The sequence below is a fragment of the Buceros rhinoceros genome, unplaced genomic scaffold, assembly GCF_000710305.1.
Source record: "Buceros rhinoceros silvestris isolate BGI_N320 unplaced genomic scaffold, ASM71030v1 scaffold41493, whole genome shotgun sequence".
Taxonomy (NCBI): domain Eukaryota; kingdom Metazoa; phylum Chordata; class Aves; order Bucerotiformes; family Bucerotidae; genus Buceros; species Buceros rhinoceros.
This window is the reverse complement of record NW_010402602.1, coordinates 383-16,954: the sequence shown is the minus strand read 5'-3', so window position 1 is coordinate 16,954 and position 16,572 is coordinate 383. Positions and strand designations below refer to the sequence as shown.

The 16,572-nt window shown below is 46.1% G+C and overlaps 1 protein-coding gene across 1 annotated transcript in view; it reads left to right on the top strand.

Annotated features, from left to right (window-relative positions):
- Positions 1-9,688, top strand: part of LOC104490410 (phospholipase DDHD1-like) — a 12,342-nt gene extending 2,654 nt beyond the window's left edge. Inside the window, exons 2-3 of the mRNA XM_010132687.1 lie at positions 7,933-8,061; positions 9,517-9,688. Of these exons, the coding sequence (XP_010130989.1) occupies positions 7,933-8,061; positions 9,517-9,668 (281 nt within the window). The 3' untranslated portion in view covers positions 9,669-9,688. The remainder of the gene's footprint in view (positions 1-7,932; positions 8,062-9,516) is intronic.
- The last annotated feature ends 6,884 nt before the right edge of the window (positions 9,689-16,572 follow it).

Below are 16,572 nucleotides of genomic sequence, written 5' to 3'. Positions count from 1 at the left end.
TCAGCAGGAGATCCCTCTGCTGAGCAAAGCAGCGGCATTTTGATTTTCATCCTTACCAAGAATTTAATTTAAAGTATTTAATGCAAAACAAACTGTTTTATGGTGCCTGATGTTGCTGACTCCTCTGGGTGTTGGTCCTCCTCAGCGCTCTGCCAAGGTGTTGGTCTCAGCAGCAGCATGACTTTCTCAGGTAAATTATTTGTTATAATTATAACAAATAATTATTTGAATTATTTAAATAAGAAAATTATTTGTTATGGCATTCTGCCATAAACGGTTGACGCCCCCAGACTGGGCAGTATGCCCGCACATCAGGGAGGGATGCTGAGGACACGAACCTCTCTTCATTGACTCTTCAGGGAGCTCCACCTCCTCAGACGAGGCCAGAGGAGTGCTGCTGAAGTCCTGGTGCAAGCACATGCTGCCAGGGCATCACCCCTCTCCTCCGGAGCCTGACCACGCTCTGTGTCATGTCTCATCACCCCGGAGTGCGCTTTGGTCCTGCCCAAGTTCCATACACGGTTTTCAGTTTGAATAGTTCATTTTACTGTTGGTCGGTGGAGGTGAGGAGGGACAGAGTCTCTGATAGGGCTACCAGAGGAAACCACCCTCAGGATGAGAATCAGGGCTTTGGCTGCATTTCGATGGCTTTGTTGTGAAACTGTGTCCTGGCTTGAGTGAGAACAGAACTGTCATCACAAAGTGATTTTACATGATTTTTCTGAGCAAAATGAGAGTCATCCCATTGTCATTTTATAGTTGGGTCGAGGAGCAGAACTTGGCATTTGCTGCCTGAGTCTAGGCGAGAAAACAGTCGACTCAACACCCTGAACCCGTAGAGCAGCACAACACCTCCTTTATCTGTGGGCTTCCAGGTCTGAATCGTTCTTCTGCCACTCTTGGTATATCAAGAGGTTTGGGGCCTTCAAATTCATTTGCCCAGTTCTTGGGTTTTTTCATCTGGATACCACAAAGCTTTTTTGTATCTGGGCTCTGCTTGTGCTTCTTAAGAATGATTCATTCCTCAAACTTAACACACGTAAATCACTATCAACACAAGATGCAGGGTGACGTTTTGATCTAAATTCTTAGCTGCCAAATTTTGAGTAATTGATCCAAATGTGGAAATAACGGGGGTGTTTATTTGATCACACTGAGAATGGGTTGTATCTCTGGGCAGAAACACTGACCTTTCTTGTAAAAAGGTCTTGACCTTGTTGTAAAATAATCCTATAAATATTTCTGAGAAAAACCTCAGATACAATACTTGTTCTCTGGAGCACTATTTCAGCTGAAAGCATTTGGAAGGGACTGCAGGAAGGGTTATCATAATGCCTTTTGAGCAGTCAAGAAGCTTAAAATTTACAGAATTACAGAAAATTTAGAAACTGGTTTTTTATAGATACTTGGGCAGACAGTGAGTTCAGGACCTGTCTAAAATCGTCCATCAAAGGAGCAGTGTTCCTCAAGATTGCAGTAGTGTTAAGGCCGTCGTAAGATAAACCAAGAGCATGCACTCGGGCCATCGCAGGTTCTTACGGGCTCCCCGACTAGATGTTTTGCTCAAGCAGTTAACCACGAGAAAGGCAGTGACATTCAGACCAAGAGCTTCTTGATGGAGGGTCAAAGTTGCTACTTCAGTGTCAGTTTTCCTCTCCTGCTCTGTGTCAGAGCCCACATAGCTCTTGCTGCGGGATCCTCAAGCACAGAGGAGCTGAAGCAGGCAGGTGGCCACCACTTCAGGTCAAGGATGGAAGAGCAGCTTTTGTCCAGCTTTGACCTGGAGGCTGCACCCGTGGGAGCCACGGCTGGCTGGTGCGCCGTTAAACCACCATCTCTTGCCTTCTGTAGAGCAGCCACGGTGCCAGACAGCATCAGGACAGGACCAGCACGTGCTCAGTGTGCTCCTGGGAGGTAGCAGCCAGGGACACTTCCCACTGCTCGGGGCTAGCAGGAGGCTGGTTCTCATCCTTCCATTCAAGACCACTGAACAGAGGTTCAAAGGCAACTTCACAAACTGGTCCCCAGTATAACTAACACTCTCTAGCAGCCATAAGGTTTGCTGTCGCTGCTTTAAAAGTGTTCAAAGTTATTAACCGAGATTAGCTGTTCGGATCGTAAGTGTAGTTGAGTACCTGTCGTCTGCTGCTCCCTCTTCTTTTTCAGGTATGTAATTAGGATGAAGTGAAGCTGAAAGCTTAATAGATGTGATAGAAAAGCAGGAATAGACGTAGCTCGCTGTATTTACACAGAGAGACTGTGGAATATCCACCCACGGGGGAAGATAATAGAGCTGTGCTTAAAAGTGAAACTTTTCGTTATTATTTCCAAATGTTTAATGTGTGTTTAAGAAGGGTTGCCATGTTCTACCTCATACAAACAGAGCGCTTAGGCGGTTCCAGCTGTCTTGTACCAATGCCTTTAGCCTTGTTGTGACGTTATAACTGTTTGTGAGCAGTAAAGAAACTGAATTTGGCTCATGTCACCTGACACTTTTGCTGCAAAACCAAGTTTTTAAGTGTATATACTTTATAAATGATAAATACTAATGAAAAAACTGACACCCCTTTTAAAAATTTTACTTTGAAGCTCAGTGTTTTTACTTTTAGTTCTCTACTACCTCCCTCCCTTCTCCCTCCCTTCTTTGTTCAAATGGAGAGGATATAAGGAGAATTCAGAGGCTGCATGTCTTAAGCGAAAGCATTCCCAAGGTACAGTAATTTTTTTGTAGTACTCCTGCCTTAGGAGCTTTACGTTCTAGCTTGCTTCTATCAGTTCCATGTGTTAGATTTACATGCTTCAATTTCTTGAGCTCTATTCGTGCCATTTCCTTCCAAAGGGAAGGAAAAAGCATCCTAAACTGTAGAAGAACAGTGTTGTGAGTCTTAGAGAAAAGTAGATGCTGACCGTATCCTGCAGTGACCCTTTGTTATAATTGTTTGTGACTGTGGTGAAAACTGGGGATGGCTGTTTCTTCCACTCGGTACGTGAGGTTTGGCTGTTTCAATAATCTAAAAGTCACTTTTTTAGAATCACAGCAGGCCTGGTCTAAGATGAATTATGTCAGAGAAGGAATGGAGGGTTTATACTTGATAGCGTTTTGTTTGCCGCTTTTTTTGACAGCGCGTGAATCTTTAATTTTACGCTGTAAATTATTATTTACTGCCGCTTTTGTACAAGCGCTGGATTGAAAGGAGGCTTTGGCCATCCCGTGTGGACAGGGGAGGCTGTGCAGAATGCAGCGATAAAGGCTGCAGAGAGCTTTGCAGCAGCAAATTCACTTTAGAAAGTGGGAGTAGACCTTACAGGAGCCGTTACCGGTTGCAGAAGGCCCAAAAGTGCTCGTCACTGGTCCTTCTCTGCCACCCTTAAAGCCAGGAGTGGTTAAACTTCTGCTGACTCTGGCACCAGACTGCTGCAGACTGCTGCCTGCGTTTCACATGTGAATGCCCGTGGTAGGTTTAGAGTTATTCTGTCACACCATCTGTCCTTTGTGTTTATGTGTTTATATCATATCTCCTGGGGTTATTGGAAGGTATGAGAATTTCTTGATGTGTTTCTCTTTTGACTTCCTCTAATTGTATTTTCCTGTATTTTTAATTATATTTTTTCTGTATCTATTTTTAACTATGTTTTTCTATATTTTTCCAAATGAAAATGCCTGAAATCAAAATGTTTCATAGTAAACTTGACTTTTCTCATACGTGGAACTCAGGTCCGTTAAAGGCGAATAGGTGTAACTGCCATCTTGAGCAGTAAGGAAGGAATTTTACTTTGTGATTGTAATTTTGAGATTATTTTGTGTATTTTTTCATCCAAGTGTTCAGTTGTGGTAATGAATATGCTTGAATTAAATTAAAAGTGTTTGTATAACAAACAGTGACATTGATGAATTGAGAGGTCGCAAAGTACAATATAAAAATGACAGCAGTGTCAACCAACCGTTTTTAATTAAGAAATAGCCTTTTTCATGCCTTTGCTTGTGGGGTTTTTTTTAATACTTAAGTAAAGGTATTAAAACCTTCAGCAGTACCTCAGCTTTACATAACAGAACTTTGAGGCTGTTTAAGAAAGCAGTCGTGGCCAGTCGTGCTCTCAGCTACCTGTAGGATGTGGCAGGTTTTTGTGCAGAAAGCGCTGCCGGCTGATTGCAAGACAGAGTAATTTTGAAAAGCCCTGCGGAAAAGCAGGCAGGAAAGGTTTTCAGCCAGTCCATATCCCCTTCCTGGTCTACGCCAGCACCTTTGTGGCTGAGGCGGAGTCATAGTCGCTCTTAGCACTTCAGAGATGCTTTTCTCTAGACTGGTTTTGGGTGTAGTCAGGCTCTGCTAGAGGAGGCTCACCCCATGCTTTGGTCTTGGCAGGGGGACGAAAGTATGAAGTGAGAAACCAGGTGCTTCCCTTAAAAGGTTTTTAATTTTAAACTCTTGGCCCCGTGAAATGCCCCGTTCGAGTGCTGGTCTGTCTGCACGTGGTGCTGGAGGTGTTTGGCTCCTCAAGCACTCGAGCTGGGAGGGTTGTTGGCACGAGCAGCGTGTGCGTCCCCAGCTTCTCCACGCGTTTGCTGCTACCAGCATAAAAAACGCCGCAGGCTTTCTGCTCCTCGGTTATTCTGCAGTTATTTTGATTCCAGATGGATTTCTGCGGTCTGAGATCAGGTTCTTCAAGGCTTGAGGAATACATAGTAATGGATTTCACGTTTATTTCTTCATTTTTCGTATTTATACTTTTCAGAGGGATTTTTTCCTCTGTGCTCATCTACCCTGGTGAAACCAGGGGTTTGTGATAGTAACCGTTGATTTCTTCAGCCAAAAGAAGCCCTGTCTTGATCCCTCTCCCTTCCGCTATGCTCTCCTTGTTTTTCCATCGCTTGCTTGCTCCTGTCTAGCGTTAGGCTGTCTTCCGTCTGCAGTGGGGCTGTGCTTCCACGTACTCATACTCCAGCATGTGTCTGTGGAGGTTGGCATCATTTCTAGTTTCTGGCTGGAAAGAAAACTAAAATTTAGTCTCAGTTTGGCTTGGCCTTCAATCCCAGATGAGAAGACTAAGCGGTTTGCCGACTACCCAGGGTTTTCTGCAGCTGGAGAAGATGCAGCTACGGAGACGCCCGCTAAGAAAGCTGTGCGTGTCCTCGGTGTCAGAGAAGTGGTTCGTGTGAAAACAAAGCTGTGAGAAGTCTGGCCCAGAGGGGAGATTCCCGTCCCACGGGAGACCTTTCATCTTCTGTGCCTGACGCTCGGAGATGCCATAAGCACAGTCAGATCTCAGGGAAGCTTAGCAATATCCTAGCCGGTGCCCTGGAGGTAATCCACAGATGTAGAAGTCGTGCTCCTGAAGGACCCAGAAGGTGGAGGCATGAACACGAAGAGCGTTCCCCTGTGCTCTACCCACTGCCTAATCTGCATTCTGCAACTTGGTTTCCTCAGCCACAATCCTCACACTCTGTGACATCTCCCGGTATGAAAAGCTCCTGAGCTGGCAACGTGACCACCTCTGCAGCGTGCAGGAGGTTTATAGGACAATCACCGTTTGTTCTGCAAAGAGAATGTAAACCGTGTTATCTCATCATCTTCAGGAGAACACAAGTTTCTCTTCACAGGATCACAGAATCATTTTGGCTGGAAGAGACCTCTAAGATTGAGTCCCCCCGTTCCCCAGCACTGCCAGGTCCCCACTGCCCCCTGTCCCGCAGCAGCACCTCCACACGGCTGGGAAACCCCTCCAGGGATGGGGACTCCACCACTGCCCTGGGCAGCCTGTTCCAATGCTTTACCACCCTTTCTGCAAAAAAAAAAAAAAATTTTTCCTAATGTCCAACAGTTTCAAAGCAGCCGTGGCAGCCCTTGTTATCCCATACCTGGAAAGCACAGTTTGCACATTCTGATTTTCTTTTTTAAGGATGCTTATTTTCAGACCTCTGTCAAATCCTCTCCAAAGGCACTTTTTGTCGTTCCCTGCCTCACTATTAACACACCCTGGGACTGTCGGCAGCAGAAGCTCCTTTTGCTTGGGCGCTTGGGTGTCTTCACAGTCCTGAGTGCGGTGGTGGCCCTCACGAAGATGCACCTTACTGCAGTTGGGGTTTTTTTTTGCCTGAAGAGTGTCTCCTGAGCGTAGTGTCAGAACAGCATTGTCCCTGCCTCGCTCTGCACGCACACGTAGCCTGTGGATCTTTTATCCCTGTGACTGAGGTCAGCTGGGCAGCTCTTCTCTCAGTTGGGTTTCTGCTGTGCAAGTCTGCAAGGATGGACCATTTTTCACTCCCCAGACTTTGTCATCCTGGGACAGATTCTTCTGTAAGGCTAGAGAAGGCACAACAGTCACCAGGTGGGGTGTCACTCCTGTTCTGAGGGGATACGCTTGCACACCAAGAGGACCAAGATGGAGCTCAGGCTGGTAGGTTTTCCCTTATGAGGAGATTTTTGTTCCACTGCTGGACATCACATCCAGGGGGTGAGGATGAGATTTCTGGACGTGGATCCATCTCTGCTTCCGCAGGGATGTTTATGAAAACACATTCATCGAGTTCTCACTAGATCGCTTCTTGCTCTGGCCAGCCACCACCCTAAGCTGACGTGTCTGCTCTTCAAAGTCGGGCTTGCCTCCTTCCCTGATCCTGCTCTCTGTGTAAAGCAGCAGTAAGTCGTGGTTATTTTTTGTTGTTTTCTATTTCAGAAGGGGTAATCCTCTTCTAATCCCCCTGTTTCTTACAGACTTCATTTGGTTTCTCATCAGACTACATCAGGTCTGTCTGCCTTGGCAAAGAAACAAAAAAATACTGTAGGAGAAGGGTCACAACACTGTGACCTTAATGTGACTAGTGTGTGCTGTAGCTGAGTTAAAATACGAAATTGTGATGTCTCCAGCTTTCTCAGAGTATAAAAAATTCATTTGAGCAGCTTCACGTAGGAGACAGGTTAGAGCTCTGCTTGTTACGGAAAGAAAAATAAACCCAAAACAACCCCTCCGGGTGTTTTGCGTGACTTTGAACTTTTTACCAAGACCAGTGACACTTAAATAGCATTTTTTTTTTTTGTCACAGGGCTATTGCTCTTGTCAGCTCTCCAAATGTTGCATATCCCACGGCTGACGAGACCTAAGCAGCAGATTTCCCCGCTTAGGTGAAATCGGAATTCCTAGTGATGCAGCTGTGGTGCTGCGTTGCTCGTGCCAGCCCCGAGCCTTAGACGAGAGGTTCAGAATTGCATTATAACGCGCCTGCTGTGCCTAACCCCCCCAGTCAGGCAGCGTGTCACGAGGCTGGTCCCAGAGCTCGATCAGCTCCAAATCTGGAAAACACACAAACCGCGCAAAAAACGCTCGAGCTCTTAGTGGCTTTTGAAAGAACTTGATTCGGTTCTGTGCCAGAAATTACTCATTCAGAGCCTTTCTCATTGAACTGCGTTTCCAGCTCATAGATATTTCTGAAAGGAGAGAAATGCAATGGAGCCTTCTAGTATTGGAGCCTTGAAAGCCTCTGGGTCACTGCAGAGTACAGTCAAACCAGGGATCTCCCTGTACAGACGCAGGAGAGAAGGTAGGGGTGAAATTGCTCTTTTTCTAGGGATGGAAGCGCATGGGGCAGTCACCTGGTCGTCACGCCAACCTGCAGTATTTCGGGATGCATTGCCCTGCCTTCCCCCTGGTTTGGGGGCTTTTTGTTCTATAGTTTGAAAACCTGCCATCCCAAAATGAAGGTGGGAGGAGAACGATGTGGAATGTCCTCAGAGGTGACCTCCAAACTGCTGCTTGGTCTGGTCAGGTCAATCCTAAAGCTAAAAGCTTGTCGAGATAAGAATGTGGATGTAGGTGTAACGGAGCTGTAGGTTTTAGGGATGTAAATCACCCTTCTCTCTTTCTTTCTCTCCTTGAAGAGGCTTTTTTTTTCCTCTCTTGCCCATCTAAATTGAATGTTGTTCCTTTTTGCTGCAGCTATTCATAGCCTGAAGCTGAGTCGCAACCACGTGGACTGGCACAGCGTGGACGAAGTGTATCTTTACAGTGACGCAACCACGTCTAAAATCGCAAGAACTGTTACACAAAAGTTGGGGTTCTCCAAAGGTAATCTTTCTCAGAGTTTGTGAGGATATTGTAAATATTCAGTGTTCAGATTTCAAGCTGGAAGTGTTACTGTGTGACTTGGCCCACTTTGGCCACTGCAGTTATTGCGAAAGTGTGTATTTGGGTCCGTAGTGGTTGTACATCGTCCTGACTAGACGCGAATAGGCTATGACTTATTTTTATGATGTATTTTATTATTATTTTGGATAAAATAATAATGCAGCCGTTAGCATTACGTAAGAAGTCTATGAAAATATTACAGTGACAGAACCTGGCAGCTGCAATACAAGAATTACAGTTCTCTTTGCAACCTTGACTTCACCGCCCTGGACTCGCACGCTGTGGTGCATTCCTTGAATACACGATCATGCCTTCCCTTCTCACCACCTCTTGCCTTTTTTTTTTTTTCTATTTGTCAAATGTACAAACTGAGAGGAGGGGTGAAGCATTTAGAAGTTACTTCCAGTAGCAATACAGGCTCACTTAAGCTCAGAACTACCTGTCATAAAGTTAGCAGAGCTGAGACGGTTGGAAGGGAGGATGGTGTCTGTCAGGCAAAAGGCAGATTATTGCCAGCCTAGAGAATCTGAACTTGTCCTCTCTGTTGTGGTGCTGCTCCTCAGCACTATGGGGCAACCCCCAAACCAAGAACATACACACCTGGTTTGTTCCTTGCTTTCTGAAGAGGCACAATCAGGTAATAGGTTTGGCTTTAATCTCCTGTAATTAATGTCCTCTTACCCCACAGGGCTCTTGGGCAGGTACTTAATCAGCGTTTGCCGACAAATAATATAATTCAGTGCTTCAGTTCCAGAAGAAGTGAAGTATTCTGTATCCAGAACATGATTTGGATACTGTGTAATAAATGACATCTGTCCTAAACAATTTGGGGGCAAAAATATCAGATAGAAGCCCAGTGGGTAAACAAAACCTGCCCTGTGTTAGAACTGCCCTTGGTGTTTTCATAGTGTTTTCCTCCTCTTTGAACACAAAACTGGTTGGTTGGTTCAGTGGTTGAGCTGCCTTCCTCTGCCTGGTCCTCTGGAGGGGCTGAGGCTGTGGACCTCTCCATGGGTCTGTCACTAGAGGGGGATGGAGACACACTGTGCCACAGGGCTTCTCCAGCATCTGAGAGGCTACCCAGATTTGTCCTGGGTCGTTGGTTTGGGGATTGTAAATGGATGGGCAATTACACAACTGTCATCCCAAAAAGTTGTGGTTTTGGTGGAAAAATCAGTTACCTTTCCAGTGGAGGTGGCCTCGTACTGCACTGACTGATAGAATTAGTTATCACCTCATTGCTCAAATCTCTCAGGAGTTTAGAATTGCAGATATATAAAAATACATGCTGTTCTTTTCTGTATAATCTTATTGTCACCTGTTGGTCTGAGAACATAGAAGACCACAGCGCTTCACAGGCTGTAACTGATCTGGGGCAATGGTTTTTTTCTCCAGCTTCAAGTAGTGGGACGAGGCTACATAGAGGCTATGTAGAAGAAGCTACGTTAGAAGACAAGCCACCACAAACTAGTCACATTGTGTTTGTCGTGCATGGGATTGGGCAGAAAATGGACCAAGGAAGGATCATCAAAAATACAGCTATGTGAGTGCACTGTGATATTTTCAGCCTGAACGTATGGGGGTCGTTATAAAGGGCAGCAGACCCTTTGGTTTGAGCTGTATCTTCTCCTGCTTCCTTCTCCTCCTCTTGCCCTGGTCTTTATGTCATGGGTACGCCACTTCCTGCAGTAATGTGGATGTATGGACTCAGTGAGAGGAGCTGCAAGCCGTAAAAGCAAAGATATATTCTGTTTCCACAACCAGCGCTTGTGGCGTTAGGGGACCGGTCCATAAATGTCTAGCAGATGTGGTCAGAGCTATTAAGAATCATTTTGTTTGGAAGAGATCTTTAAGCTCATGGAGTCCAGCCATTCCCCCAGCACTGCCAGGATCCCTAACCCTTGTCCCTCAGCACCACACTGACATTTTTAAACCCCTCCAGGGCGGTTTAAACCACCGCCCTGGGCAGCCTCTTCAAAATGCTGTACCTGACTCCTGAATATTAGAGAAAATTGTGAAGTCCCGATGACAGCAGCGCTGAGGACAGGGTGCTGTTAAGGAATGTTGCATTAGCTGAAAGAAGAGACTGAAAACGTGTTAATGTGTTGCACAGATGGTTTGGTACGTGTGTCCTACGTAATTCCACGTTCCATCATAGCTGACAGGAATGGTGACCGTACCCAGTGACTCCCGTGAAAGCGTGTGTAGAGCTGGGATTGCTGGTTTTGTGGTAAGAGCGTTGTGAACCTCCCGTCAAATCCAGAAGGGCCCAATGCTGCTGGGCCGTCACCGCGGTGGGTACCATCACGTCAGCGGGTTCTTGTGTGCGTTCCACTCATCGTTCCACTCCAGTGTCCTCTGGTCTGGTAGGGCAGACCTCGTGATTTCACTGCTGGGTCGTTTGTCAGCTCAGAGCAACAACCCGCTGCTCTCCACTCCCTTTGTTCTGACACTGCTCTTTTATTCGGGGTGTTTAAGAGCAAACAATCACAACTGGAGATCAAAAGCTGAAGTCAGCCTCCAAAATAAAGGTAAAAACTTAGATTTGTGTAGGATGCAAGCACCCTAAATAGAAGTTGCTGCTTTAACAGCAACAGGAAATAAAATTTCCACCTTGGAATCTAGTTTTCTGCTTTTTCTTTCTCCCCACCCCGTTTTGCATTGAACAGGGGTCATGTAGCATTAGCTTCAGCTCCGGACACAGCACGTGGGGGTTCATTCCATAAGTCCTGCTTCAACTGGCAGCCCGTTGTGTGAGATTCCTCATCTAAAAGGGGAGCAAGACTTTCTGTTCTTCAATAAGTCTCTCTCCTAACCTCAAGAAATATCAGACAGTATTGCATAGCCTTTTAAAATGCTAATTATTGGCATTAATTGTGTGTTCTATACAAAATCTGCAAATGAAAGCGTCGGTTTAGATTGAAGTCTCTTAATTTTTTTTTTAAAAGCATAAAACTGATCAGTGAGGAACATCCCATATGTTCTAGAAGAAATGTCTGCCAGGCCAGCACAACGGCAGCTTTCACAGGCCATGCCAGCACTTTCTGTTAGCACCTTCTTCTGTGATATATGTGTGGGCTGGGTTTTTTTTTTTTTTACATTCTTTTGCACTAGGGACATAGGGAGTCAAATGTTGCCTTTCAAAAATGCTAAGATGGATAAGGAGAATTTTTTTTGACCATTCACACTTCAGAGTAGAAGCTAAGGAGAAAGAAATCAATTCAGTGGGGTTTTTTCCTTCTTTAAAATGCACATTCTTTAGTAGGAAACCTGTAGTTGTAGCCGTGTTAAATATTTAACTTAGAACCACAGAATCGTTTGGTTGGAAAAGCCCTTTGAGCTCCTCGAGTCCCCCCGTTCCCCAGCACTGCCAGGTCCCCACTGCCCCCTGTCCCGCAGCAGCACCTCCACACAGCTGGGAAACCCCTCCAGGGATGGGGACTCCACCACTGCCCTGGGCAGCCTGGGACACGCCTGCACAACCCCAACGGGACAGAAATGGCTCCTCAGGGACAACCTCAACCTCCCCTGGGGCAAGCTGAGGCCGGTTCCTCTTGTTCTATCAAGAGGATTAAGCCATAGGTCTGCCCATCAGCGTCACCACTCCTTTATTCCCCCATCGATATCTGGGTACCGCCCACAGAAAACAGCATCAGCCCTTATCACTGTCCTGGGCTGTGCACAGCTCTGAAGGATCTGTGATACACACGTGCTGGTGTGGGAACCTTGGCGTAGGCGGTTCCTTAGAAGTAGAAAGCTGGGTTTTGTTTAGGCCCCAAGACATCTGGCAGGACACATTGCTCTGCCACCAGTCGTCTCCGTGGACTCTGGGACGCGGGTGGGGAGAGAACAGTGACGGGCTGGGCAAACTCCACAACGCCTTGTAGCGTGGCGCTTGGGGGAACTCTGGGATCTGCAGAAGAGAATGATTGTTCATGCACCTTCCTGTTCTACCATCCATAAAACAATCTCTTCTGTGTTTTGTCTTTGCCATTTGCATTTTGTGTTGCATTTAATCTACCCTGGGATAAAACTTGTGTGTGCGTTTCAACCTGTGTGAGGGCAGCACTTCAGTTCCTAGCACAAACCCGTAGCATCACTTGAACAAGTGGTCCTAAAAGAAAGAAAAAGAAAGAACGGTGCAAAAATACAGCTTATAACCCAGCCACGGAAGAGTCTGTAACCCAGGCTGGTGAGGGACCCTCCCCAGCTCCTTTGGTAGGCTCTGTCCTCAGGTTGCCACCTTGTGAAGGAGTTGGTACAGCTCATCTGATGCACCTGCATCGTTAGGCAGATCCAGTTGGTTACAGAGGTGAAAACAGCTCTTCTTCCAGGGTGATTCAAAATTCCCTGCCCTAATTTCGTTAGGGAGTGGAGTTCAGCCCATGGTTGATGTGGTTAGACACCGTGCTGGCAGGGTGTCCTCTGAGGAGGTAAACGGAGAAGATGCATTTTCTCGACGCTTGAATGAGCAGGTCTGGGGTCGATGTGACAGGATTTTGTTTCTTCACAGTGCAGTTAAACCCATTTATTCTCAACATAAAGCTGCTCCCAGCAGCACTGACTGGTGTTAACTGCAGAACTCGACTGGGAAGGGGCTGTACCTCCTCCCAGAGCCGTGATTCACTGACCCGACACGAACAGAGCAACAGCTGTGAGCCGCTTCGGGAGCGTGGGGACGGTTCTTTAAGCAAGACGACAGTGTATTCTGTGTGGTATAAACTAAGATATTACGGTTTCTGGCAAGGCACGATGTTAACTTGGGAAAGAATCATTTGGGGATATCCTTTCATTTTAGCACTTTCCTGTTGTTATTTGGAGTATTTTGCACTGAAGCCCAATGTCTGATTTTGTTGAACTTGTACTTCTAGCTTGGGAGGGGAAGGGCTGTCTTTATACATCTTAAACAGAATTTAGGAGTGTTACTAGCCATGTTCCAACCTCCTTTAAAAAAAAAATCCTCTTGTTTTAACCTGACTTGGGTCAAGGTCAGATCTTTAGGCTGACCCTCCTCAGCTCCTGGGCTTGAAATTTGAAGTAGCTGTTTTGTGTATTCCCATAATAACGGTAGCGTTGTGACAGGTCTTGGCTGCTCTCACCCTAAAGCTGGTGTCTGTCTGTCTGAATCTCCCGGTTTGATTTGCAAATTGTATTTGCTTGCAGCACAAAAATTTCTATCTGCGCAAGCAACATCGTCTTGGCATTCCATAATCACCAATTACATTTTTATTGCAAGTCCCATCTCTGAAAGCATTTTAATTGTGGATTATCATTACAATAATTACTTCAGAATAGCTATTTTGGTAATTTTCCAGTGACACACAAGTCCTCACAGAGCGCAGAGCCTCTTGGAGGCCTTTCAGTGCATTAAATAGGCGCTGCTGGAATCTGAAATCGAGAGTTCTTGTATAATTTTTGCTATAATTATTAGCTTTTCATTCCTATTTTGCATTTAAATGTCTGCATGGCATTAAATCCATACTACGTGCTTGTTTTCCCTTCTTGGGTGCTGGTAATAATTGCGTGTTCTTCTGAAATTAAGTATCTAAATGGTAAAAAAATCATCTTACAGGTTTCAGCTGGTCTTGCAGGTGAACGAGAAGTTCAGCCCAAGAGGTGAAAGGTGATGGTTAGGGCGTTCGGTGCTTTCCTGAGAGCTTTGTGTACGTTTATTGATCATCTAACACATGACCGCGTATTGGACGGAAGCTGTAACCGCCTGTTCAGGACTTAGAGGTATCTGTAGATCTGTTCTTGTTCCCGTCCTCGCCCCAGCGCTCTCTTCTGCCCGGTGCTGCCCGCTCCCTTCCCACACCAGCACGACTGTCTGTGTGGCCCCGTTGTAAACTGGATCACTGGTCTGAAAAACCCAAATCCCGTCTGGAAGATGGGAGTGAGTGGTGAGGAGGCAGGGGGTGATAGCAGGGCCAGGGAATGCATAATCCACTTAATGCCAAAGCCAGCATCTCCCTGAGTTGTGGGATCAGAGAGTGGTTTGGGTTGGAAGGGACCTTGAAGATCAGCTAGTTCCAACTCCCCTGCCGTGGGCGGGGATGCCTTCTGCTAGCCCAGGTTGCTCAGAGCCCCATCCAAGAAGCTTGCCCACCATTCGGAAGGCAGCGCTGGGGAGGGAGGCACTCGTGCTTGGAGCTCCTGGATCTCCACTGGCTTGTCTCAGGGATCCCACAGTCAACTGACTGAGCAGCTTGAGTTCCTTTGATCATACCGAGTCCTGTTGCTCTTGAAGAGGATGACGTGAACCACGATCACGCTTACTTCGGTTGCATCCTAGAATTTCCATCTTTTTTCCCAAGTAAAACGAGTCTGCATCTGTCCTAGAGCAGTGGTCTTCGTGTGTCTGGGCCAAGGGCAGGCGAAGCCCTGGAGAACCGTGTCGGAAGATGACTTATGTCTTGCAGTTGCTCTTTGAAATCTTCCTTGAGTTTGCCTTTCTGAGATGCAGCTCAGCTCTGGAGAACAGCCTCCCTTTCGTTTCCTCTGGTTTGAGCAGATCTCCAGTTTCATTACTCATACCCACCACTCTCACTTGGACTCACCAAATTTAGCTCAAGCCAGCCCTGAGTTTCCTCAATAACTCGTGGTATTATTTCCTCAGAGGCGGTGAGTGCCGTGCTCCGTTTGAGGGAACTCCAGGGTGGTGAGAGCAGTCGGGGAAGTGCTTTAGAGCATGATTTCCTGGGTGTGGGACCAAAATCCCATTTTGCAGGCAGCAGCAAGAGTTTGGGCACCTCCCATTGCCCTGAAAATCAAGAATTCAAGAGCTCAGAGTAAGAAGTTGGCTGGTGTAATGCTTTTTAAATAAAAAACCGTTCCCTTCTTCTTGGCTGTGGATCATCTCACTGAGGAGAGCCTGCAGAGATGACTTGGGAATGACAAGTACCGTCCTCAAGCCTTCAGGCCTTTTGCTCCTTTACCAGCTCTCAAGGTCATCTTGCAGAACTGGTGAAGTAGCTGAAGCTGACTTGTTTGTAGCTCTCCAGTTTTTAATGCAGTATTTGGGTAAAATTAGTGGCAGAACACAGCAACGGTCATAAATGCCTTAATATCTCTCTGCAATACACTTCAGCAGTGATGCGTGTGAAAACACGGGGCTGTTATTTATTATGTTAATCAGGGAGAGGCAGCCAAGCGCGTTTTATTTATGGGGAGTCTCAAAGTACCCGTTTTCAGGCCATTACTTCTCGCCTGGAAAATAACAGTATGTCAAAACGCTTTCGAAGGTATGCCTTGCATCCGCACCTAAGTGATTCTTTTTTCTTAGAAAAACCGTAAATTCTAGTTGTTACCGTGTGTTTCAGTGCATAAATTTCAGTAATTGTTGCTCCAGGGTCGGTATTTCAATATTTGTGTTGGGAAGCAGAATTCTCTGCCTGTTTCGATGAGGATTTATTACTTCAGTTGGTGGTGACTTAGATGAGTAAAGGGACTTGTCATCTAATAGAATAGCTCAAAATATTTATTTTTAAAAATAAAACAGAGTAAGAAAATAAAAGGTAAGAGAGTTTGCCTGAATAGCTTTAAGACCTGGCCCGTTTTGAACCTGTGCTGGGTTTCTGTGCTTTGTTGATAGAAAATTTCTATGTTTTCACTGCTTCAGGTTGTTGCTGGGCTGCTAAACTTCCTTGTTTCTGAATTTATCTCTGCTGGTCACCGTCCTCCTTCTGCAGAGAACGTGAGGGTGACTTGGCCATACCTAAGAATCATGAGCGTACGAATAATCATTTAGATTTTCGGTCTCTACATTTCCTTGATTTTGCTCAGGCAGGTGTGTTTGGTTTCTCTTTTGCTTTGGTTACTCAGGGACTCCAGGAATGTTCATCTATTTACTGAATTTTTATCTTTTCGATAATCTACTCTGCGTGGCTGGAGCTGACCTGTCAAATAAGTGTCCTCAGCAGTGTGTTGTGTGGGGTGGAGTTGGGGAGGGCAGTTCAGGCTCTAAATCAACCCTGATTTCAGCAGATCCTCGTGCTGAATTTTTCTTCCCCTCATCATGGGAAGGATATTCTGCTTTGCTCAAACCTTGGCTGTTTCATTGGGCTAGAGGCTAGGAGATCAGGAGTGCAATCAAACTGGGCGATGAAAACAGATGCTGATCAGCTGCATTTCTGGGCAGTTTGGTCGGGCCACCAGTAACTGCTGGGGAAGAAGGGGTGTAGAGGATGCTCCCCTTCCCTTTTTTCCCCCCCGCTCCCCTTTCCCAAACATAGGTGTCGGCTATGGAAAAGTGGTTTGACCACCTGCCTCAAAAATTACCTGGTTGATCAGCTTTTTTCGTAACACAAGGGGCTTTTCCTTTTCCTGGGTGAAACCCAATAAAGAAGAATTCACTATCTTTGTACGAGTGGGTTTGCAAGGCACTGGCTTTCCTTCCCCTTCCGCAGTGAAGCGTGTGTCTCTCGCTGTGCAGCTGGTAAGTCCGAACACAGA